General features: G+C 41.0%; 1 protein-coding gene across 1 annotated transcript in view; it reads right to left on the reverse strand.

Annotated features, from left to right (window-relative positions):
* The window catches only part of ALDH1A2 (aldehyde dehydrogenase 1 family member A2), a 52,155-nt gene extending 26,266 nt beyond the window's left edge, over positions 1 to 25,889 (reverse strand). The window contains exons 1-4 of the mRNA XM_066328507.1: positions 25,582 to 25,889; positions 2,598 to 2,702; positions 2,224 to 2,364; positions 519 to 648 (exon numbers count right to left, since the gene is read on the reverse strand). Of these exons, the coding sequence (XP_066184604.1) occupies positions 519 to 648; positions 2,224 to 2,364; positions 2,598 to 2,702; positions 25,582 to 25,698 (493 nt within the window). The 5' untranslated portion in view covers positions 25,699 to 25,889. The remainder of the gene's footprint in view (positions 1 to 518; positions 649 to 2,223; positions 2,365 to 2,597; positions 2,703 to 25,581) is intronic.
* Between the last annotated feature and the right edge of the window lie 393 nt (positions 25,890 to 26,282).

The following is a 26,282-nucleotide window of genomic DNA, read 5'->3' on the forward strand; positions in this document are numbered from 1 at the left end:
AATATATCTCATATAGTAGTATGTAGTTCTCTATAGTAACATTAAAAATGCTCTCAAAATATAAATTAACTTAGATCCAGTATTAGTCCAAGGTACAATTATTTGCATAAGCAATAAGAAGACATGTGCAAACAAGATCTACACATGATGATACTGTTTCTTAAACAAGGACCCAACACTATTTTCATGCATTCCAAGGTATTTTTCAGGCTTATACCTCCTCCATTTTTATATATGTGTCAATATTTAAATGTAGATACTGAGCTATCCCCTCAGATGGATGCATGCAAAAGAAACCAAGCCCTCCTCACATGTGCATGTGGGGCAGAACAAGAGCAGGGCACCTAGTCCTGCCCTTGCTGACTTTCCTACATCTGCTTTAGCAACACACTACACACTGTGGGTGCAACCCAGGCAACCCAGGCTGCTCCTCTGCTTTCCACGAAGCTGTGAGCTACTAAGCTTTAGTCTGGCCATGAGAAGGTTTAGGTGCATAGCTGTGCTTTAATTCCCCTTACCTACAGGAATGGTCATTCCGTGGATTTTGTCTGCCCAACCAGCATAATACCTCAGGGTTTTTATGACTCCCTGGAGATCTACATAGAAAGCTTGCAAGAACGGTTTGCCACTGTTCAGTGATTCCATAGTCTGCAGGACAAGAAAAAGTTAAGAGATGTAAGTATAGTAACATTTTTGGACTATTGTACCTAAGTATTTACCACCTTAACAGCTCTTGAATCATGACAAAGGTTTTAATGAAGACTGATCAGTTGCGCCTTGGTGCAATTTTAATCCAGAAGGTTCAGAACAATTATCTGATCCTCTTTGTTGCTTCTCTTTGCAAATGTGAACAAAAAGTATTTTCCTCAAAAACCCCAAACTGTTTTCTTCTGGAGTACTCTGGAAGGGCTGTGAGTTTAAGAACATATGTGTGTGTTTATGTGTGTTTGTCTGTCCCTCTGTCTTGTGGGTTTATGTGTGTATCCACATGCATGTACATGTGCCTTTGTGTACTTTGAACCTAATAGCCACTGTGTTTGGTCCAGATCTATAAATGCTGAATCGCTTTAATCAGGAGCCAAGATAAAAATGCCTGTCAAACTGGGTTCTGTTATGTTAATGATAACAGCTGAGAAGGGGCTCCTTGTAACCTTGTATTAATGATCTGAATCCATAAAGAGAAGAATGGACACATCCCTCTTTATATAATTGATGTGAATATAAAAATTTCTCTATATGGTTGCCAAGACTCCTGCTGAGGTCTGAGATATCTATACTGTACAGCCAGTTTATTTATTGCCATCAAATAAACAAACTTTCCTCTAGGGAAGCTCATAAATTAACAAGCTAATGTCTTTATTTTTAGTTAATATTCCTATTTTTAAAAGTATCTTATAAGCTATCCTCTTAGGGGTTCCTAAGATCATTTAGCAAAAATATCCAATAAAATATCCTAAGATGTTGAGGAGCTTAACTCATTCTCAATAGCTGTCTAATAGAAATCATTAAGAATGGGCAAAGGACGCCTGTGTGTAACACACCAACCATCAAATGAGTTTCTATAGAGAAGAATGGAAGCCTAATTCTGCACTGACTTATATCCCCAAGAGCAATTAATGGCACTGCCTGCAGTGCAACTCAGTAAAGAACTTGGCTCCAGAAATAAAAATTAAATGACAGGCAGAGTAAAGTTGATTTGCTGTGCACTTCCTTCTCCCCATGGCGATTTTACAGTAAGCGCCGGCGGTAAGATGATTTAAGTGTTGACAAAGCTGGAATTAAGATGTTCACGGGCTTAGTTCAAAGCACTTGACATGCGGAAAACAACATTAACAATGCCACCGTTCGATGGCTTCATCCCAGAGCCAAACGGAGCCGCACCCGCGCTTTGTGTCACCAGCTGAGTGTCCCTGAGCACCTCACCTGCCCTTCCCTTCCCGGCTGCACAAACCGCCCCACCTGCCAGCTCTTGTTCTAGAAGAGTTACTTCCGTTAGGGGCACACCCCTGCTTTTGTGTGATGTCCAATTTAAAGCTGATCGGAGCCCACTGGACGTCTCTTGTTGGCTTTTATGGGGTTTGCATCACAGACAGTGTAAGTGGACAGAGCCATTTCAGCCAGGAAGCTGCGTGTGCTTTTCACATACAATTCATATCAACCCGTTCATGAACGAATTGGCTCTCAGAATGTAAAACTGTCAACTGATTTTTATGTGCCACTTACAGCAAGAATTGCCCTGTCCCTTTCAACCAAGTCTGCTAACTTATCCAAAAGATGGCCTCTTTCTGAGGCATCCATTCTCCTCCAAACGGAACCAAGGGAAAAAGCCAGCCGAGCTGCCCTCACTGCCTTGTCTGTATCAACCTGGGAAGAAGGAAGAAGAAAATTAAAGGCACAGGTAAATAACACAAACAGGCTCATGGAATTTGCTGTTATACAACCTTAGTCACATGATGGGTTTTGGAACTACAATTAACAGAAGAACTGTCCAACAGTGCTATTTTGGACTGCTTGCTTTGATCTATTTATCTGTTTCTATTATCTGTTATACATTTAATTTATACATTAAGCATATAGCAATTCATGGGATACATTACCTTGTCAGCTTCCTGAATGTCACAGATTTGTTCTCCTGTTGCTGGATTATATACTGGAAATATTCTTCCACTTTCAGAATTCTGCCACTCATTATTGATGAAAATCTAGAAAAGGAAGAAAAGTCATCAGGTCTCCTGCATGAGCAAACAGTAACATATATAACAACAAACTCATGAGAAAAGCTGCAGGTTCTAATACAAAAGAACTGAAACCTATTTTTGCAAGTGAAAATTACAGTTTTCAAGAGTTCAGGGTGAGGTCAACCCCTGATGTCTTTCTGTATTCTATAGCAATGTCATTATAGAAGCAACATCAAAGTCTAAACATTGATTGATATTCAAATTTGGTTCAAAAACTGTAACAAATAAACTAAAAAAAGAAATACCTGTATCAGAGAAAAAGCCTTGAAACTGCTGGAGCCAAGACAAGGATTTGGAGTAATCACTCAGTTCAGTAAGTAAACATTTAGTCACTGATACATCCCAGTCAAGGCTGAATAATCTCAAACATCACAGTTCTTCAATACACAGTCAGTTAATTATGGCTACAGTGACGGCTTGCAGCACAAAATTAACTTGCTTATCTGCTAGGAACAATGGAAATTGTTACATTCTCTCAGTGTTGATATCATTTTAATTGTCAGGGGCAAAACAAATTTAAATGGTAATGGTGCTGACAACAGCTGTCTTGAGAAAGGTAATGACAAACGAGTTTATTTAAAGTAAATTTTTACTGGTAGCTGTGTACATGTCAGTTGAATTCTGCTGAATTAAGAACAGGATGCATTTTTTTATTAGCAAGTATAAAGAAGTCACTACATGAAAATGACTGAGCAAGAAATTTTCCAGGTATTCAGACTCTTTCTGTCTTTTAAATCTTTTAAAGAATAAAGTGTTTTAAAGAATAAAGAATAAAGTCCAGGCAACATTTGGTTCCTTGGAGTCCAGATATGGACATACTGTTATTGGATTCCATGAAATACAACTTTAAATGTGTAAGAAGATGTCCTGGCCTCCTTGAAATACACAAGAAATTTACTCCTGACACCACTGAAAGCAAGAGTTCACACGCAGAGAGGAAGAATGGAATGTTCACCACCTGTTCTGGTGTTTTTTTTTTGTTTGTTTTGTTTTTGCATACAGGGCTATGTTAATAAAGACAGGGACCCATTTGAAAGCTTGAGGAGCCTCAGTTCCAATCAGAGATACACAGGTGAGAGAAACTGGCCCATCTTTTTACACATGAAGGCAAAAATACATCTGTAGAGTTTTCAATTACCAGACATGAGCATGCTCAAACCTATTCTCCAAGCCAAATGGAAGTCCTGTTCCTCTCAGCAGGGGTTATTAGCTCAGGCTCAGTGCCACAGTAACTGCAGTGTCACAGCTCCTGCTCCGGAGCTCACTCATGTCTGGCTCACTGTGCCCTTGTGTGGGAGGAACCTGTGCCTGCCTGGAAAAGACCCCAGCGACAGAACTGTACACAGAAACCAACAATTCCATGTGCTTTTGCTATTATGAGTGTGTTTCTGTTGTGTTTCCTCATCTTCCCTACACCTCAAACTTCAGCCTCTTTGCTGTGTGTCCCTCCATCCATTCCAGAGTCTGTCCTTTCCTTACTCCCCCTTGCCCCCTCTGTTTCGGTGTTCAGAGGTTCTGAAGTCAGGCCCCACCACCCCACTACCACTGCGCTCCTGCGTGCCCTATTTATCCTGAGCCTGTTTGTGTCCGTGGACTGTGAGCCCCTCAGACTGTGCAGGTGTCTTCCTGCTCAGTGATGACACTGTTCAGCACACCCAAGTGCTGGTCCCTGCTAGGACATTCTGGAGTTAACGCAAAATGAGACAGTGAAAGAATCACCAGCATCATCTCTAGTGACCAACGCCATAAGCCAAAATCCTCTGGTGTATCATTGTCACTTTCAGACTGCAAGTGAAGCAAAAAAACACTGAAATCTGTGATCTGTGTAGAAGAAGGAATTCACTCCATGCTTTCCACTGAGTTTTCTCAGAATTAACTCTGCACCCAGTGAGTGTGTCAGGGGGTGCTGAGGAGGGAGGGGAAGGGAGAAAAGCTTCCAGCTTCAAGAGCAGATGGCCAGAGAAGATGTAAGCATGTTTGTTTAAGGTGACAGGATGTACATAAACACATGGGCTTCTCGTGTGAGCTGCATTGAAAGAATAAAGCACTTTGGTTGAGTACAAGAACCTGAGAAATTGTGGCAGCCACAGTTCAGTACACTTCCCTTAGAGAAGTGGTCTGTTCTTTTTTAAATAGATTTAAAAATGTTAACTCCATTCTTCTGTGATTAACACCTACCATCAGGTTTGCTAGTACACAGGACATATATTTGTTTTTGAAATATGTTTCACCACAGGAATGAGAAATAGTGCCTTGGAATTACAAAAGAGTGCTGCATTTCAAGCTGACTGGAAGGAAAAGCTGTATGATTTTATTGAATGCTCCGTTTATCCCACTGACTTAGAAAAAGAACAGTAATAGTAAATATTTCAGATAGGACATGGGAAGGATCTATTTGGCATAAAGTTAGAGCTGAAAGCAAGAGAAATTGCTACTGTTAATGGTTAATGTTAGTTTCTTCCTGTTCCACTTTCTATAAACAAGGTATTGCCTATACAAGCTCATTACTGTAAACTGAGCACATTTAAATTGGCAGTAAAATCAGAGTATTTACTCTAGTGCACAAATAAAGTACCTAGTTCCATGTTTTGGAACAGTTTCAAGTCTTGAAATCCAGCAGCTGGCGGCTTTACAAGCAAAGCCTTACACTTAAATAATTCACTTTTGAAAGTTTTAGGTGTTCTGTGTCAGGTAGTACCATTCAGCAGATATTCCTACCACCGAGACGCAGATTCTTTTGCAATAAATTTGCATTCACAGGGGCTTTTATAACTCTTCCAGCACTACTGACTCCAATGGCTGTTGATTAAACGTATATATCCTGTACATTTAATCTGACTTTCATTATGGCCACTTCGTAAAAATGCCATGAAATGGAGAAGCGATGACACATGGCAAGAAAAAGGAATCCCTGCAAAGCCTCAAATTGGGTTTTTTTCTCCCTTATTTATAGTGACCATGGTAAAGGCTAACTCTAAATCAGGGAGAATATTTGACAGCAAATGTTCCTATCTATGGATTATATATAACCCATCCTAAACACCAGATAAAAAAGGGGTAACCCTAGAAAAAGAAGGGCTTGCTTCCATGTAAATCATGCTACAAATTGGACAACACCCAGTGAGTTCATTGTTCAACCTCAATTGTGAAGGCTATTCACATTTACTATTCCCCTGGAATCAATGTTAATTAAGGCTGACTGGGGCTATAAATCAGCCTTTGGTTTTTACAACTTAATTCAGCATTAAGCATATATATGTAAATAAAAGGTAACTGATTAACCACTTGAGTTTTCCAGGAGTTACTGAGGTAATTTGTTTTTGTTTGAGTCCTAGTGTTACCTTTTGTGATATGCAGTGGGGAGAAGAAAAAGTCTATAGTGTGTCATGCATTTGCTATGTGGTATTGTGGTATTTAAATGATCTGGCCTGTTGGGTGCTATCAATAGCATTGTGCCAAAAGGCAAAGGGAAGAAGGGAGCACTTGAAAAATCTTGGAATACACAAACATTTTGTTTGCCATTTACTCTCAGTAGGGGCAGTAATGGCAGTAATGTCAGAGCAAGAAGATAAAAGGCCAACTTTGCTGCTGTCCTGAGGTATCCCTGTCAGTGCAGTGATTTGGCCAAACAAACCCAACTGCCGTGGCTGTGCAGTGGGCAAAGGAGGACATCAAACACATCTTTTCCCCAGTGATGCCAAAGGGGCCAGCAGAGCAGGGCAGCAGGGAGCTGGGGGTGCAGGTGCTGGGGTATGTGAATTTGAGGGGGTGGGAGGGGCTGTTCCAAACAGTGCAGTGTGACAGGCCTGGGTGGAAGCTCCCAGTTACCCCTGTGAACATGATGCCCCTTGGAGTGTCATCGTTCTCGTGAGATTTCGTCACACAGGTCTATGGGCAATTTCTGTTCCTTTCCAAATGAAAAATGGAGAGGGTGTGGATTTTCCTAAAGACAACAGTCACATCCCTCCTCGTACTGACAATAACCTCTTGTTCATACACACGTTCTCAGAGATCTTTTGATATAACTTTGCAAGATAATGGTCCCATCATGTCTTCACTAGGTTCAAATCCTGCCTGTGGCTAATTATATATGGCCTCTGTTGACAGAGTTCCACAGGGCTGATCAAGAAAGCAATCAGACCCATTCTGCAGGTCAAGTGACTGTTCAGAGCCTTGGAGATACCTCATCCTACCGAAAAGTATACAAAGGAAAAGTAAACTCCAAAGTTACCATGTAAAAATTCCAAGCTACTTTGAAACTGCTGACATGTAGTTGGAAGAAAATCATACATTTTGCATTTTGCATTTTGCACAAGACCTGCATTTCACAAGCATTACACACCGAGTTCAACAGCGTTTTGGATGCTCATCAGTTTTGAAATCAAGCCAAGAGCAAATGTTTTTAGCATAACACAAAGGAAATTTAGCTTTGCAAATAAACAACTACAGTCTCTTATTTCAGTAGCCATCCATCGCAGCTGGCTTAGTAATAATTAGCAACTTAATGTTCATTTTGAACCATGCAGGTAATTGAAGTGATAAGTATTCAAAGAGGAAGGGATGTGAACAAACCCAGGCTGGACATTCTGATCTGCAGTGCAGCAATAGCAAAATTTAGGCCAGGGAGAAAATGTATTTTGTGTTTTTGTCACTATTTACCAGCAAGGAAGTACTAAACTAGCTTTATGAGTGTGTGTATAAATATAATTAATTAAAGCACAGGACTAATACCTCCTTTGCAACTCTTACCTGAGGGAAATTTAGTTCCATGGCACTTCAGATTCCCTCTGCTGTTGAGTCAGGGGCTAGCCCTGGATTTGGGAAATGGAACTGATTTTTACATTCACTGGGGGATTCCTGCATGTTCACTGCCTCACTGCCTCTTTTTTGTATCGTCTTTCCGTAAAACATACAGGGGGAAAAAAGAGATTTGGGGCTCTCCTAATTCAGGAGAGTAATCAACACAGGTGGCAACAATGTAACTTTTCATTTCCTTTCTTGACAATGTTCTCAAATGATGTGTGAGTGAAATGATGATCTACATTCTTAATTCGATATTGCTTAGTGATGATGTCATGAGACATTTTCTTCAGGCTCCCCAGCTGTTTAACTAAGAACTTCAGGCAGTGGACAGACAGTGGCCCAGCATTCAGCTCTTTGGAGGTGGAATTATTTTCCCATGGATTTAATAAACAAGGTTTTTGTGCTGTTGTAGCTCCAGAAATGTTTTTTGGTACAGGAAGAGGATTTTAACATCCAAATATAATAATGGCTTCCCACAGGAGATTTGGTTCTGGATGAATGGAGGAAGGAATGGGAATTTCCTAACTCAATTGATTTAGTAGCTGGTTATAGTTTCATTCCATCAAAGATCTTTTTTTCATATGTGGCTTTTTCCTTAGAGAGCTTTTGACACTAAATCTGCTGGGATGGGGGGGGGGCATCAGATGCCAAAGTACTTTATAAGAGAATCACAGCTGCTTGGCCCTCAGCATCTTCTCAGAGCTGGAGGCCTTACGAAGTACATAATGGCACTTCTTTTTTGAGGGGGGATGGACAACAATTTTAGAGGCATGCAAAAAATCCAGCAGCAGCATTTCCCTTGGTAAATACTGCATAACATCCCAGATACCGGGCACCTGTGCCTCAGTCTGGTCAGGAAATTTCATATCCTTTCCCATCTCAGCAACTTCATTTCCTCTCCTTCGGAAACATTGCAAGAGTCCTAATGATTAGTGCAATTGTAGGGAATGAACTAGGTGGGATTGCCAATCAGAGGTGCAGCGTGTTTATTTTCACAGGCCTTGTTTTCCTTCACTTTTATGGCTGTCTTGATACAGCAATCTCTCACATTCTAGAGTGTGTTGTGAGGCACTCCTGGGAGTGACTGGAAGCCAACAGCTGGCTATGGAATCAGCAAAAACCTTGTTTATAAGAAGGCATTAGGAAAGCAAAAGCCAATGCCAGCAGTCCACTGGCTGAATGACCAACGATGGATCGGCAGTGCCATTTAATTTTATTTTTAAGAGGATTGTTCAGGTGACTGGCAAGAGTCATAGCTTCTTGCTGGCAGTTCACAGAAAATGGATAATGGGCTTCAAGGCCAACTTTCCCAAGCACAGAATCCTGCCTCTGAGCCATGAAGGAGCCTCTCTGGGCAGCACCAGGGGCTGTGCTGCTTGCAGAGGATACCCCTGCAGGAGCCAAGGCAGCCTGGCTGGCCCAGCACCCCGGCCCACGTGATTCTCATGCCATTCATTACCCCAGAGCAGAATCATCCTCAGCAGTTACCCAGATTTGGGTTCTTTAGTGAGATACCTTACAGCTGTGGAGGAACTGCAGTTGTATGAGAGTAACAGTGAACTGTACAAGAACAACTTTGCACCAAATTTAATTCAAGCAAGCAAGCTCCCGTGGGCATAGCTGGGTTTCAGCTACAAGGGGTCCAAAAGGTCCAGAGTAGAACAAAAGGAAAAATCCAGCTGGTTTCAGTGGGAGCTGAATCAGGCCCCAGTAGAGGAAAAGGCATCAGTGGCAACAGCCTCCAGAGGGATGTTTGTACTGGGAAACAAAGCTGTTTCACTGGAAATTTGACACATGCTCTAGAGTCTGTGAGGTCTGAAAGGCCAAACAAAACCAGAATATGTTGATTTTTCTTTTTCCTTCTTGGCTGCTGGGTTGTCCTTCTCTCTCCTTACTCACACCCCCCACACTGTAAAAATTAAAAAAGAAAGGGGGAAAAAAAAAAGAAAAAGAAAAAAATTGAAAAGGAAAAAGAGCTCTATTCTAAAGCTCTGTGTGCTGTGGCTTGCTTGTTCTTTTTTAAACACACATTTGGACCTCAGAGCCTGATGGATAATGTCATGGCTTTTGGATATGGGGTACCATAAATAGGGCTTTCCTTCATAAAATGAAGCTTGAAATTGCATTCAAGAAATCTAGAGTGCAAAACTTGTGAGTGTACCGAGAAGGCTGGAGGATTTAAAACCTTTACAAACATAGTACAGGAGGAGGATCAAAAAAATGGAATCAGAAATAAAATGCCCAAGAAGTGAGTGGGGCTGCTCTGGTTTTGCTGTCAGTGCAGCAGTGCAGCCAGCTCTGGTACAATTTTGTTTGTGCACGCCCAGTCCTGTGCCAAGGGCGGGTGTCTGAGGAGAAGACCAGGAGGTTTGCCTTCTCTGAGTATAAATCCCAAGTAGCAAGGTCTGAGTCAATACCAAAATTAAAGCCAGTGCTTCAAACCAGAGGACTTTGGATCAGAAGCCAAGTGTTTGAAAGAAATTAATACATCAAGGTTCAGTGACATTTCAGCCTGTGTAAAATTAAGTGAGGCTTCAGTGTGGGTGACGTGAGCGGGAGGAGGATTCCCATGATGGAGCCCTAATGGTGACAGGATCTCGGTCTCTGTTCAGTCCCAGAGAGGTGGGAGGGCAAAGCAGGACCTGTCTGCAGGGGCTGCTGCCCTGTTCTGCTCACCTGGATGTTGTTCAGGTGCTTAAAGGCAGACAGGGCAAGTCCCCCACTGGGCCAACTCACAGATAGAAAAGGTTTAGGGAATGGCATGCTAGGAAAGGGTGTGATGGGAGGAGAAACTGGAGGAATCCAGGAGCTCTGAGCAGCAGCAAATGGAATCAGAGAAAGGGCTTGAAGCCTCCCGTCAGTCTGCTGTGAAAGTGGAATGTAACATGATTTTTTCTCCCCTATGTCCCACATCCCTCACACCAAATGTTTGACCTGCCTGTCTTCCTGCCTTAATTAGTCTTCTGTCTTTCTGGGAGTTGGGTCTGTTCTTCTGCAAATGGCAGCACATCAGACAGGGGAAACCTGTCATGTTTGTTTTCTAAGCTGTAGGGGGTACCCATTTGAAAAAACTGCCGGCTTATCTAAACATTTTTGTTTGTATGATTTTGAATTAGGAAGTGTGAGTAATTAGTTAAGAAGATTAAATAAGTCTTAACAACATGCAGTAGCGTGCTTACTTTCCTCCTCCCCCCAAGTATTTCCTGCACAAAACCCAGGCTGCCAAACTGTGATGATACCCTTTTCTATTTTAGTTTCTCACTGTGCCACATGCTGATACAGCATCCGTTATTTCAATTCAGTCTCATTAAAGGGATTATTTTGCGCCTGGTTGTTCAAGAAAATTAATCTAAAGAGAAGAAACTTCAGATTGCATTGTCTTTGAACTATACCCACCACAAACATTTTACTCCTTTTGGCTGCCTTATTAAACCTGTGGGAAGAAACTTTTGTTGCAGCACATAAAGGCTTTTCTCAAAGTAATTTTTACTTTTTTCAGTTAATGAAGAATTTGTCTGCTGTTAGTAGAACAATACAGGAGCAATAACGTAGCTCAGGTAATATTTCATGTATTCCTAAGAAACTAAGCTCCCAAGCTTTACTTATCCTTTCATCAGTGGGACTCTTTAATTGCTGGAGAAGAACGTTTGCTCTCTTTAACTGCATCAGAAAACATTGCTCGTGAAACCAGGATGACTAAAAAACTAACTGTGCTTTCCATTTCCACTGATTACAAAGACAAGCCATCACTGGATGAGTTGGGCAATGATGGCAGTGGTTTTTATGGAGTATGATCCTTGATGTCACTTACTGCACCTTAAAAAGTGAAATAATGAAAGATTTTTAAAAATACACTAAATCGAGAGTGGGAAGGAGGAGTATTTGTTTACATAATTAATTATTGGGCTGTCACTGGGCTTTAATGAAGTTGTGGCTGTTAAGAACTTGATCCTGGAAACCCTTCCACAAGCACTCATTTGAAATGGTGGGATTGAGGAGGGGTTTGTACAAACAAGACTCATATTACTCTGTGTGGTTCTCCTGTGTTTTGCACTGTTTGTGCATTGCAAGTCTTGTATGCTCCTTATGTGTGACAGAAAACAGTGTGAACTATTTATCTGTACATGGGAAACATGCTCTGCCATTTGGAAGAATTTAATCTCCCTTGTAGGTAACTGCCATTTTAAATGTTCATCACCAGGAACAAGTTCTTGCTTAGAAATTAGCTGTGCTGCATAAATAAATATTCCTCCTAGGATTTCAGACATTACAGACAATACAGAAAAATACAATGAGCAAATTTATTTTGACTTAAAAGCTCTGCCTGAGAAAATTACCTTATAACTACACATGAGAAATTGCTGGAATGTCAGCTTCATTTGCAGTGGCCCCTTATGGCCTGATCACCCTCCCTGGCACGATAAATCACTGGCAAGATCCTTACCTTAACACGTTTGATCTCAGCTCAGCAAGACTTGGTTTTGATGTGAAGAACTCCAGATCTGTTAGGTCAGAGACAAATAGCAGAGCCACTGACCTGCAAAGTGCTAAGTCTATATTAGACCCAAGTGAGCAGCCTTAAGCTCCTGAAAAGTTTGCCTTCGCTTCTACTTTGCATCCTGAAGCTTTTCAAATATCACTGTTAGCATATTTTTTAATGATGCCAGAGACATTTCCTTTTGTGCTGTTCTGCATGTACAGAATCCACAAAAAGCATGTGGTGTGAGAAGCATTAGCTTGGATAAACTGTTAGAATTATCTGCACTTTTGAGAGACATGAAATAAAACTCATTATTTATCCATTTCTTTACTTAATTTACACAAATAGCTTGCACTGGCCTTTTTTCCTACTAGACCATGCCTACTGATATCATAAATAATGATATTCACCAGTACACCCAGTGCTGATGGAAAGTGCCTGTATGTACATGTCTGCACATACAGAAATTCAAACTACTTTTTAAAAGAAAAAACTCAGCTTGTGATATTTACATTCAAAGTCTGAATTTTCACAAAGAACAGTTTTGTGGCCACTCAGTTTTGCAGCCTTGGTTTGAAGTATTCCTTATTGTCCTGGTTAAACAGTCACTTATCTCTATGATAGTAAGCAGGAGTGTTAGTCTACCAGAAAATTGGATGTTCTTAATGGGCTTTGGGGGAGAATAGCTTTGCATCATCAGCATTAAGTTAAATCACATTAAGTACCCACTTACAACGTAGGGATTACCACTTATGACATCTTTGGTGAAAGCCTTTAAAACAAATTGTTGTGTTTGTTAGAAGAAGCTGTGAGATAACAATTCCCAGAAGTCTGATTTATAAATTCTTTTTGCTCTTCAAGAAGATGCAAAGGAATCCAACACTTCTCATTCAATGCTGCAACGAAATCTCTCAGGCTGGAAATTCTTTTCAATAAAAAGTATTGAAAATACTAGTTTATTTACTTCAGAACATTCTTCTGGACAGAAGAAACTGTTAGACTCCCTTTCCTCAGAGTTCAGTTCTGATTTCTCCTCCAGTCCTTTCTGTTGATTAAGACATTGCCTTTACATGTAGAATGGGCCATTCTGCTTTTTATTATTCATAAGGCTGATTGGGGACAACGGGGTTTAAACTGTCAAAGTAACCTGCTGTGCTTGGACACCTGACAGATTTACACCTCAAAGTACACTGTGGTGCTAAGGCAAAAATTGGATGTGGAGTGTTCTTGCAAGAGCAAACTGCCCTCCCAATCAAATAGATTGAGGATATCTCAACCTGAGGATATACTAAGATAATGCCAATGTTTGATAGAATGTAACGTTCTTGTATAGGACTGGCAAGCTATTCTGTATAGAGATGGACTGCATGAAAAATGAACTTTTCTATTTAACTTTAAATAGAAACAGATTAATGAGTTAAAGTATATAAAATAAAAACATGACCCTTAACTTTTGCCAAACATGCAGTATTAAAAAAAGTGGACTAGGGCAAACCCAAAACCTGGTTATACCGAGCTTTCCTTAAATGAGAAAAGTGCGCTGAAAGTCTTGTCAATAAAGAGCCTTTCTTAAAAACTTGAATACTCATACACAGAGTCCTCAGATCCCCTCTCCCCTTTTCCTTTAAAATTCATGTTTCTTTTCCCCTTTGTAACCAAACTCCATTTTTCTCTGCTGGAACTCCTTGTAATGATGCCAGACCATGGGCAAACCTCATTAGTTTCCCTGCTGTCTACAAGATAGGATTTATGCTTGTAGTGAACACAATGACACATGATCACTACATGGCTAAAATCACTATCAAGACTTTAATCTGAGAAATTTTTCATCCAAACAGTGCAAATACTATTGGTATGTAAAGGTATGGAGCCCAGTATTAATTACAGCAAACGTCACCCAGTGCCCCACTTCTGCAAAGGAGCACATCAGTGAGAGCTGTTTGTGAAGGTTTGTGGCATGCAGCCTTTGGCAGGTATGTGGTATAAGGTATGATGTCAGTCCAATCCAGTAATAACTAAATTCCCATGAGACCTGGCTGAAGTCAGATGTTGCTATTCCTGGTTCACTGCTTTTAGTCTCCCTAAAGACCATTTAGGCAAACAGCTGGAAGAGCTGACTACAAAGGTTCCCAGTCACAGGGAACCACTCTGGGAAAGCAGGTAAAGGCTTCTAACCAGGAAACAAGTTATCAAAGGATTTGTCCTGTTGCTTCCTCAAGGAAAGAAATGAACTGAGACAGAGAGCAAGAGCATGAACACATTTGTGTTGCATGCAGAATCCAGACATTAAAAGCAATTGTCTTGGGTGATGGGAGGAAGAGCTGTGCTGCACCAGTCAGTGGGTGTGTTCTGCACTGGGCTCCTGCTTGGCCTCTAAATAGGAGGGTCTTCCTTCTCCCTCCATGCTGGAGTGCCTTACTAAAACAAAACCTTTGAGACATGAATAGAAGCAATACCAGAACTGGAGTTCCAGTACTGTCACCGCTTTGCAGTGATGGAATATTCCTCCTCCTGAAGAGAAGTACAGAGGGGAACAACATCACCAGCTCCAGCTTCATCTGAACTCATTATGCAGATCATGCAGCAAGGAGGGCACTGCCTCCCTGACAACACTCAGAGGAGCAACAACAGAGACAACTCCTGATGAAGTGACGCACAAAGAGAGCAAAGAGCACAAAGAAAGGGGTCGTTTCATCTATACCATGTGTGCATGTAGAGTGAGCACACAGAGAAGTGTGCATTAATAACATACAGAAATGCAGGCATGCATCCACAGGTAAATACTGGCTCCAAAATTCATCTCTATTGCTGTTTCCCAGAATACCGTGTACAAAAATAGAGGCTTGATCTTCTTGTAGTCTGGCTGGTTTAGCAAGAGATCCTGGCTCTGACACTGACCTACTGTCTGAGTTAGTCATGGTTACACTCCCACAAATTTAAACTCCCCCATCTGTGAAGGAACCTTGTCACAGTTTTACAGTGAGGCTGAATCAATTAATGCCTTCTGAAAGATGTGATGGAGTAGAATATTAACACTTGCAGTTGAGTGATGCCAGCTAAAAACATCTTTAGTAATGTAACAAATGGATTTAAAAATCACTGCCAAAGGGTTGGACCACCAAGACTCCTAGGCCATCATCAGCATAGCTATAGCACATTTAGTGTTAGTCTTATATCCCTATTTCAAGTGAATTGTGAAAAAAGCAGAGCTTGATTTTCACCTCTTAGGAAAACAGTATCCAATAAACATCACAAAAGAGAATAGGCCGTTAAGTAGCCGTGGTAAAGAAAGTGTGACAAGGACAAAAAGAGGAAGACCAACAAAATGTCAGGCACTGATGGAAAAGGGGGTAAAGGCTCGGCCAGATGTCCTGAAAAACAACCGTGCTGGTTTCTCAGAGTCCATGCAGGCCATTCCCGTACGGGACTGCTGCAACAGTGTGTCACAACTGAAGCAACTGGAAAAAAAAACAAAAAGTGCCTTGGTTTGGAGGGTAAGTGGTAATTTCTTGCTAGTTTTGAACAACTCAAGAATAAACTATTTCTGTTACAGTTGAAAAGAAACATAAGCAAATGTAAAATGCATATGTTATGGTAAGCTTTGAAAATATCCAGTGGAATCAGGACAGTGCTTTTATGTCTAGTGCAAAGAACGTTTAAAATATACTCCAAATATGTTTCAGACAACAAAATGAAGTGGTTCCTTAAAAAAAAAAAAGGAATCTATGTATCCACCTGTCAGTTACATAAATGCCTTCTCAAATCAATTTGACAATATAAAGAAGTATTAAACCCAGTTTAAAATTAAATTCTATTTTAAGGACATTTTACACTAGCAGAGTGGTAAATAAAAGTGAGGTGCAGTGTCATGGGAAGTGCTTTTGTGATTGAGCTGAAAAGACTTTACAGGGTTTTTCAACTAACTAGATCACAATTTTCATCTAGGTCATCGTATAGTTGGGGAATAAAAGCACAAGTGCCTATAAACCAGCCTAAGAAAGCTGAGTGTGAAAATGGGTGATCTGGACTGTATCACAGAGAGGAAAAAAACAGGGTTTTTTGAGCATAAGGGGATGAGAATTATCAGAGGCATACCACACTTTTTACGTGTAAGCTGTGTAGGGAGGACAAGTCGGGCTGCCGAGGGGGGAGCAGCTCTGTGTGCAGCGCTTTGCGTGGGCACTGCTCGGAGGAGAGAAATAACACAAAATGCGGACCCACGGATATAGAAGCAGTGTAGATCGTGAAGGATAATAGCAGGAGTGAGGGACTGACTTCTAAATAAGAGCAACTGAAGTGATACTGAAGTGGTACCGAAGAGGAAAAAGAGTATGAAGGCAGCAAGGCTGGTGCCAAAATAACCCTGCATTAGTTCAGTGAAAGCTGCACTGAAATAGTGTGTAGAGAACAGAGTTTTCTGTATCCTAATGTAAACAACATTTGACACAGTCCTGTCAAGGACTAAAAATTGTGTCTGAACCCCTGAGAAATGGTGACCATGTAAATAGTTCCAGCTTCATTGCAGGAGAGAAACACATGAAGAAGTCATACTCTCTGGGATACTAAACTTCAAGAAGCAGATTTTTTTTAAAAGAGGAAGTAACTTAGAAACTCCCTGCTTGAAGTTCGGAAATTAAAATCCATAGAATCAGCATGGAGGCTTAAGAATGTGAAAGAGTCAAAGAAGATTTGCATTCCTGAGGCTGAAAAGGGGAAGCACAAGCAAGAAAATAAATGGGGTGGCAAAGAAGGAAGATATAAGAGGAAAAGTAGGCTGGAAAACACATAGACTGCAAACACAAAAAATAAAAATTGCTAGTAAACATACTAATATTTATTTTCTAAATAACTATGAAGAAAATTACTGGAAAGGTAACACAAATAAAACTGCCAAGAAAAGCCTAAATTAAATAAATAAGCTGACAGGGGCTGTGGGAGAGTCACTGGATTCTGAAAACAACCTGGCTATGGAAGGGAGACTTAAGATACTTCCAGAGGTGGCTGCTCATTTTGGGGAGATCCTTATTTGGTTATCTCAAAGTAGATTACATTTCTGCTCAAGAATTAGAAAAGCAGAGCCACTAGTTGGAAGACTAGAAAATGGCAGGTAAAAAACTTGTGCTGGGGAATCATCGTTATTAAAATCTAGCACCAGCAGTATATAAAAAATCATTCAAGGGCCATATTCAGGACAGGCCCAGTGCTTCACTCTTAGCTGTGCTGCAAGGAGTTGAAATAAAGTTCCTGAAATACAAAGAAATCCTGAATGCTAATGTATCCTGAAATCTACTGCATCAGTTCTTCCAGTTTTCAAAAGGCATCAGGAAAGCTACTGAGAGTGTACCAGGATGATGGTGGGGGAGATGAGGAGGATGATGATGCATTAAGTGGTGTTTTTCCCCACTGAAGCATGAGAAAACAATGCCATAGATCTGGAAGGATCTTCCAATTGGAGAGATCTATTTCAGATGAAATATACATCTGATATTCTAACCAGCTCTAGTCACCTGGGGCCAAATTTGAGGCATGCTGATCTATTCACAAGAGGATAAGATCAGCCTTCATATGACAGCCTAAAAATACCTCTATTTACCCAAAATGGTAAATAGCTCTGCTTTGGAAAGAAATCAGTCTCTTTAGAGACTTTAAAGATAAGACCTTACCTGTGTAAATACGTGTTTGGAATTTCTGTCTGGAAAGGTACTTTCTGATAGTTTCTAAGCAAAACCCAAGGGATTTAGTGTAATCATTGCCACAGGACCAGAGCATGGTAAGAGGACAGTGTCCCCCTGGCATCCTCTTTCCAAGTTCAGCAAAGGAGCTGCAGCCTGTTTTACCATGCAACGCTTCCAGTATTTTTGTGACTTTCCAAATAAATTTTTTTGGTAACTCACTTATTTTAAATTAGGGCATACTATAAATCCAGGAGATTAGCAAACATATCCTTTCTGTAACCACCCCACCTGCTGTAGGCCCCTCACAGCTGTCCCACAGCATCTCCTTAGATTCTGAGTTCAATTCAAAGTCTTCATTACCTACGAATCCCTCATAGATTAGGGTCTATATACTCTAGTGGTGAGTGTGGTCCCCGTGTTTTAGTCTCCAGCTGAGGCCAATGGAGATTGAGCTGACCTTAAACATTTTCACTTGGGTCACAGAATGTGATGTGGATGGTTCCCTGCAGTATTTTCCCACTTCAGTCCAGCAAAGCTGGAATGCATTATGTTTCAAGCCATCGATAAAAATATAGTTCACTAGGCTCTCTATGAAAGGCACTGACTCCAAGTAATCAAGGATTAGGTTCCTTTTTTTCTTTTGTCATTTGGGAAACTATTGCAGCAATGCTATTGCAGCAACACTTTGATGTGGCTTCACATATCACACTTTTAGTAATGAAGTGCTCCTAAGCCTTAGTTCACCGTGTGACTTAGCACTGATGCGTTGCGTTCATGTCACAAAGGTAGATCACTATTGACAGAAAATACTGATGAATAGAAAGATGGTTTTGGACAAATTCTGAAATTGGGAAGTTGTGTTTTGGAGAAAACCAGATAGGAATATGCAGTTTGAACAGGAATTCATTTGCTAAACACAACAGTAATGAATGACAGCCCTTGGATGGTAATCAATGTTTAGACTTCATCGTTCTCTGCATAATACTTGGTAGTAAATCTTCACACAGCTATTCATGCACTTACTGTGCTTTAAGTAGGGATGCTGGCCCTTGTCTGAGGATTCCTCACTAGAGAACTGCATAGAACTGCGGTTTTCTGAAGATTTTTAAACCTCTACACGTCTGTGCTTATATTACACTTACATTGCTTCCTCGTAATCTTGTCTTTTTTTAATTGCATTTTTTGTCTGTCATTTCTTTCAGCTGAAGTAGATTTGATATATTGGTTACTCATTTCAGGGAATAAGTTGTACTCTTAAAAACCCCCCAAACAGATAAAAAGTGGTGTTGTTTTTTTTTTTTTTTACAACTGGGGAGAATGAAAGAATTCTCAAAAAATAGAGAAATGTTACAGTCCAGCCTTACGAAAGATAGCTACAAAACTGTAAAAGAAGAAATATGACTTCATGCAAGATCTGACAAAGAATTTATTATATGGACCACTGAACTCATCTTTTGTCATTTATCTCTGTAAATGTGTGAGATTTCTTGGAAGATAGTTAGTCAAATGAGGAGCCGAGATGAAACAGTGGATACAATTTATTTAGACTTTAAAAAGGCTTTTGATGATAAAGTCCTTAGCAAGAGGCTATTAAGGAAAGTTAGTAACCATATGGTGAAAGATAAAGTCCTGCCATGGATTAAAAAGTGGTTAAGAGATAAGATAAAAAGACTGGAAATAAACGGATAATTCTCCTGGAAAGAGGTTAATAGCAAGGTGCCCCTTCATTACTGTGACTGGCAATCAATATCTTGGCTCACCTGCCTTTGCAGATCATTAAGAGTAAGGTACAGAGTTTGTAGATAAAAATGTTCAGGCTAATCAGAGTATTGTAGAAAATATTACTGGGATTGAAGTTAAATGACATTTGGGCAACACAAGGGAGATGAAATTTGCCAAAGGTAGCAAATACAAAGCCAAGCCTCTTGGAATGAAGGGTTCAGACAACTTCTGGATGCTGATCTGTGGCCACTGATTTGCAATGTCCATGAACAGCTCACTGAAGGAAACTGTTCATGTGCCTTGCAAAGAAAGGACAACTGGATCTGGTGGTTCCATGGTGTGGTCCTGCCAGGCACTTTATGGCAGTGAATAATTTCAAACTGGCAGAGCCCATTAAGATCTGCTGGGAACGATTTTGCAGGGACAGGGAGATGGACAAGCTGCATCAAGAATTTTTGGACAGTGGGAGTTATCAGGAGGTGCAGATGTACAAGATAGAAATGTAATATGGAAATGCACCAGAACTGGCCAACTTCTGTGGGAAATGTTTCGGAAGGACAAAATGAAACAGAGAATTAATGAGGGACTTTTTTTTTTTTTTTGTCAGAATGAAAGAGTGTGTGTTATTCCTTGTTCTGCCCAACGTCATGACTGTTCTTGCAAAGACCTGAATCGTAGTTTTCCTTCATTAGTGTCCTGCCTACTGGGCTATCAAGCTGATGTCTGAGACCTCATAACTGTTATCCAATGGCAGATAACATGAAATTCTTCCCAAAGACAGCCAAAGTTGGCAAAATTTGGGCCTATTCCCCATAAGAAATCAGGGATTCATAATCAAGTTTCTGCTCTGTTTGCTTCAGAGCAGGGGTATGAATTTGTCTGCCTTTCAAAACAGGCAAGTGCTCTGATTATTATTGGCCTTCTGGTTTTGGTATGCAAATAAATACATGGATCTTTTGCATTTGAATACTTGAAGTATTAAACATTTTTTACAAAGAGAAAAGCAATGAGAAAGTCTTTCAGTGCATTGTCTGACCCTACCAACTGGACAGAACCAGCAATATATCATTGTATAGCTTGCTGTATTAATCCAGGGTGCATTTTCCCTAAAGATTCAGCCTCTCCCTGCAGAATCAGCATAGTAAGAGGTCACTGCTGCCATAGTTACCCCTCAGTAACACAGCAGTCTGCTGCAGTTCCCTAGCTGGGGCCAGCGCAGCCTTGTGCTTTCTGTGTTTTTAAGGCTCATGGCTGTTGTGGCTGTACTGGAATATGCCAAGGCAGGGACTGGATACATGTAAGGCTATGCTTGTGTCTTGTTCCCTCATGCAAAACTTGGCTAAATTGGGTTTGAGCAGAAGACCGTAAAGGTTTGGGAGGAAATAATCCCATATTTGGGATACTAATTGGAAGGGAGTGCATAAATATTTTCTGATCACTATCTGAGTTGATGGACTAAACACAAAGTGGGAATACACTGGAAGAAAATTCAAGCTGCAGATTTAAACAACATAAATCTGCATATGGTATATACACCGAAACATCATATGTGATGATACAGAGCGGCATCCCTAGTGTCAGCACCAGATGCTGAAGTGTTCCACAAAGGGGTAAAGAAGCTGTTCTATTTGTCTACTCTCATGAAAACATCTCTAATTTTCTGTGCCCCATCTTTTGTAAAAGAACTGTGCTCACCCAGGTGACCCAAAAGCCAAGCTGGTTTTTTAAGGCATTGCTCAGTGGATCTGACTTCAAAAGACACTAAAGTAGCTCACACAGGGAAAGGCAGATGGGAAAGTACATGTATGCCTCACTTACCTGAATTTTGCCAAAGTTTGTCTTTGTTAAAAAAACAACAAAGATTCTGCATATTAATCTAAATTAAAAAGAGTTTCTGTCTCCTGTCAGAATGTCAGTCTAGAATTTTATCTGGAAACATGTGCTGGAAATTTTAATGGAAAGGGTAATGGAAGCACAATGGGAATGAATATACTGAAACCTAGCAATAAAAGACTTCAAACCCAGATGTTTATCCTATGACAATTTGAGATGTATTTGTTAGCTTTTGTCTACCCAGAAGCAGTTTGCCTGCACTTCATACAAACTCCTTTGTGTAGCTTTCTGTTGCAGTGCTGGGTAGTTTACCTGGCCTGTGTGTAGAAACTGGACAGATTTTAGCCTGTAGTGTAATTGTAGAGGCAAAACCTCTTATACAGGACACAGAAGATACGGTTGTCACCTAAATCATAGGCTGTTAATAAAGAAACATTTCATGTACCTCCTCACTGCCAGCACACTGTAACTTCACCCCTTCAGGGCACCTCTTTTTAAAAAGCTCTGAAAACCACAATTCTTCAGTTTTCCCTTATGCTAAAGTTGTTCAGCTCTTGCTCAGACTTAAATCAGTTGGCAAGCAAGAAACAAAACTTAAAACATCCATCTGGATTAGTGTGCTCAACATGATGCAAACTGAGAACATTTATTCACTCAGCTACCTGACACAGTGACAGAGCTGCGACGGGACAGAGCCACGGAGTCCTCATTCTACACCAGGCTGTCCTTAAAAGTCAACATGACTTACCAAAACCACAAAGAAAATATTTTGTAAAGCAGATGTGATTATGCCATAACAAAGGAAGGACAGGCACATCGTGCAGAAACACCTTTAGCTCCTCAGACAGCAGGAGGGGAATGCTGCAAAGGGCTCAACCCACTGGGCTGATTCCATATCTACTGTCAGATACTTGGGAGACAGTCTCAGGAGAGACAATGCAGTTGCATAAAAGCTTAAAAGAGAGAGAGAGGCATCAGTGTAACAATGTGAACCCTCTGACCACCCTCAGAAGCTGTCAGGTTCTCTGAGCTGTGCTCCCTGTACTAAACATGTTAATGACATGTCCTTAGCAGACATCATGCTATGGCTTCTCTCACACATCTGATATTTCTGGAACAGCCCGTTCTGGGAGAGTTCCTGACACAAAGCTGACTTTTGTAGAAGCGTGACTTATTTCCAGGGGGAGGGCTGGATCCCCTTCCTACCTACGTGCCCCTTTACATATGGAGCACAGCACTGCCAGCACGCTCCTGACAAGCCTGAGGAGGACTTGCTGTGCCACGGGGCTGTGGAACAACCTAATTCCATACAAAATCCAAGATGCCCTATTCTGCAGATGCAATCCCTCCCCAAATGCTAATGTTAAAAAGTAAAGAGTTAAGGAGTCATCACAGTGAAAAGAGAGATAATCCTGAATGTAGCAGTTCCAGTACTTGCCAGGCACACAAAACTTAACCCTGGGTGCTTGAACACTCACCTGCATGTCTGGTTCGCATCCTGCTCACCAGTTCTTATTACACACATCAACAACACTTTATTTTTCACAGACCGTGCCAAGGTATTAAAAACCTGGGAAAAATATTTCTAATGACTGGGGTTTTTTAAAGCAACTTAGGCTGACTTCCAATACTGAAGTCCCAATAGGTACTGCTGCACATCGTACGTAAACCATGGCATCGGGTAATTTTCATCACTAAATCGTATTTTTTCTGACCTATTTGAACCCACATTGCCTCTGGGTGCTCTGTCAGGTGTACAGATCGGAAGGAATTCACATCCAGTTTTCTGCTTATTTCAATAAACTTCCCAGAGTAATGTTTCACAATTATTCTGCCAAATAATCGAATAAATGAGAATTACACAGGTGATATTTGTTTCATCTGTGTAGCTGGGAGGAGCTTTCATAGCCACCCCAATGGTAATGGAGTTATTAAAAGATTAATGAATAATTTTCTTTTTCCTGGCACATATTACAAATCTTTAACAAAACTCACTTAGAAAATCCTGGAATTTCAACATGTTATACCCTAAAGAGCCTGTCTATTTACCAACTTTAGAATTACAGAAATAGAATTTCATTGGCAAAATACATTTAAAATTTTTCCACTAAGTTTAAATGTTCACAGATTCCATTTTTCAAAAAGAATTAACTCCCAAATGGTTAATGGTTTTACATTCATAGACACCTGTAATAAAGAGTTCAGGAATTCTGTGTCCTGGTTGTGTATTTAAAATTCCCAGCTAACAAGCAGGGGAGAGACTGCTAGGAATGCTTACAGATGTCTGATTTTACAAGGTCTGGGGTTGTTGTTTTCTTTTTTTCCTTGCCAAAGTGCTTTAGTCTAATGTTATTTATTGTTTATGGAAGTTGTTTGTCATTTAGGACATGAAATGACCACTCCCCCAAAAGAAAGAATCAAGTTACAATCCATTATTTCATTTTTGATTGTTTTTCTTTGTAATAGGTGGGAAAGTGGATCCTGGATAAAAGTCCTGCCCAAGACAAAACTCCAAGCTGAAGACTCCAATTATCTATAAATCACTTGAATTTCCTGCAGAGAAAGAAAAAAAGGAGGAAAGAGCGAGACAGACAGAAAAACAGAGACAGAGGATATGCCAAGTGAAACATTTGATACCTGTCCTAAACCAAAATTTTCTCAAAAGTAACCAGGAGTTACCTGATATCTCAAACCCAAGCTTAGAAGAAACATGTTCTCATTGTTTTTGGCTTAATAATGAAATGAAATAGCTTTCTTTTAATTGTTCCATTAGTATAAAATGTGTAACTTTGTAGATCTGAGAGGATGGCATTATGTATTGATTTATTAAAGGTCACTGTACATTCTCACAGAAAGCAAGCTATGATTGCTGCTGTATTTTTCAAAGATTTTAAGAAACAATTCTCCAGTTTTAGAACAGAGAAATCCAAGTACATTCATGATGCAAACTGGCTGTGATATTACTCTCAAGTATTTCCCACCAAACCCTCGTGAAGCACAATTCACATTGAAAGTAGTAATGAACAAAATTCATGCCAAATACTCTTTGCACAGTGTGATTGCTCCCAAGGTGTAGCACTACACAGCATCCAATAACTGCATTCCTTACTTAGTTAACTATTTAAAAAGAAATTATGAGCAAGAAACCATATGCATTTTTAGATTTGCACACTGCAGTTTGCATCAAAATGTAATGAAATTTAAAATAGTTTCCTCTGAAACATTCTTCTAGAACAAGGAATTACTGTAACAAATTAGAAGACAAATTAGTTTTGGCACCCACTTAAAAAAAAAAGAGAAAAGATGAAAAGCTTTTAAAGTGATGATACGGAGGAAAAAATTACACTACATCAGCCAAAATCAGTCTCCTATCAGCATTAAAGCTCCTGAAGTTGTATTTCCAGTAGATAAAAATGTTATCACCTTTTCCAGTGCTGATGTGCTTATTTTCCTATTAAGTTACTTGGCAATTAGAAACAAAGTCTGACACATTGCAATCTGTTTATACAATAGATCTGAAACCTCTCCAACAGAAATTAAAACATTCTTTAAAGATACTGAAGATGCAAAGATTAAAAATACATAAACGAATTTTGAAATGCAAAATGCATTTACAAACAAATGACTGTTCTTAAAGCCCATTTTAATCAACAAAACCAATTTAAGTCTCATAAGAGAAACCCAGAAACCCAGCAGATTTTTCGACATTGACCCAGTGGGTTTGTTTCTAACCCTCTCTTAATGAAAATCCCTCTTAAAGGTCTGCAGGAAAAACATGCCCTCTCGCAATATTGTTCAAGGGTGTATTCAAGAATCACGGAAGTTCGTAGAGACCTGTTCCAGTGCTGTAACAACCTGGTAGTATTAAGAGTCCTCCAGGAAATGTAAAAGAGTCCCTTGGGCACACAGAGTAATTCAAGAAAGAAAACGGTTTTATTTTCTGGTTGAGATACACAGGTATGTATAGTAATGTCCTCTGAAGTACATCAAAAGCAACCAAAACATACCCAAGAACTACTGATTTTGCACTGCAAAAAACCCCAGCAGCTCTGTAGAAAACAGTACATTTAAAGACAAGTGGCAAAGCCAGTCCCAGCAGATCTAATTTGCTTTCTATTATCCTGTGGCTTTTCAGATGATTACAGGGCTAAAAACCTTTTTCTTTTACTACAGATTCAAGGCAGTCTTTTAGCAGTTTGGGGTTTTATTTTGGTTTTTTTCTCTCTACACTCAGGTTGGGTAGGGCAGAATGAAACTAATTTTAAGCAAAATCCCTCCTTTGGAGAGACAACCATGAATTTCTCTGCCAGAACAAACGAACACAACTTACCTTAGTGTATTTGATTTCAAGGTTGAGAGTGGGAGAAGGCAGCAGATGCAGAGATGCCATCAGAGCTGCAGGATCTGCCTTCACCTCCCCTGGCATCTCAATTTTACTGGAAGTCATAGTCTTGGGGGGGGTTTTATAACACCACCGAACCCCCCGCTCTGCCCTGATGCTGTGTTGTGTTTTGGGTTGGTTCCCCCCCCTCCAAAGCCCAGCGCTGAAGATGTTGCTCTCCTCCTCTGTATATAGGCAGGTGTCAAGCCGGGTCTCTTCTTATTGGACATGGGGGCAGAGGCAGGGGGGCAGGTCCATCCTACCTAGGGCGAGAGCGGCACAGCCCCGCTCACTGCGGCGCAGCCTCCCCGGCCCCCGGCCCCGCGCCCCGTCCCGTCCGGGGACTCCCGGCTCCCCGTGGAAGCACGGAGCTCCCGGGCGCGGCTCGCTGCCCGCCGCCCGAGGAGCGGCCCCGGGGAACGGCCGCGGGCAGCCGGGTCACCGGGACCGTGGTGTCCCCCCTCGGCTCCCCGGGCGGGAGAGGCCGGTCCCGGCCCCGGCCCCGGCCCCGCCCGGGGCATCCCGCGGGGAGCCCGGCCAGCCGCCGCTCCACGCGGGCTGCGGAGACCCGGTCCCGGCGGGGGTAGCGGCGTCAGGGGAGAGACCGGGCTGCACTGGGGGCGCTCTGTCGGGCCGGGGTGACCGGGCAC

Source organism: Sylvia atricapilla, chromosome 13 (genome assembly GCF_009819655.1).
Source record: "Sylvia atricapilla isolate bSylAtr1 chromosome 13, bSylAtr1.pri, whole genome shotgun sequence".
Taxonomy (NCBI): domain Eukaryota; kingdom Metazoa; phylum Chordata; class Aves; order Passeriformes; family Sylviidae; genus Sylvia; species Sylvia atricapilla.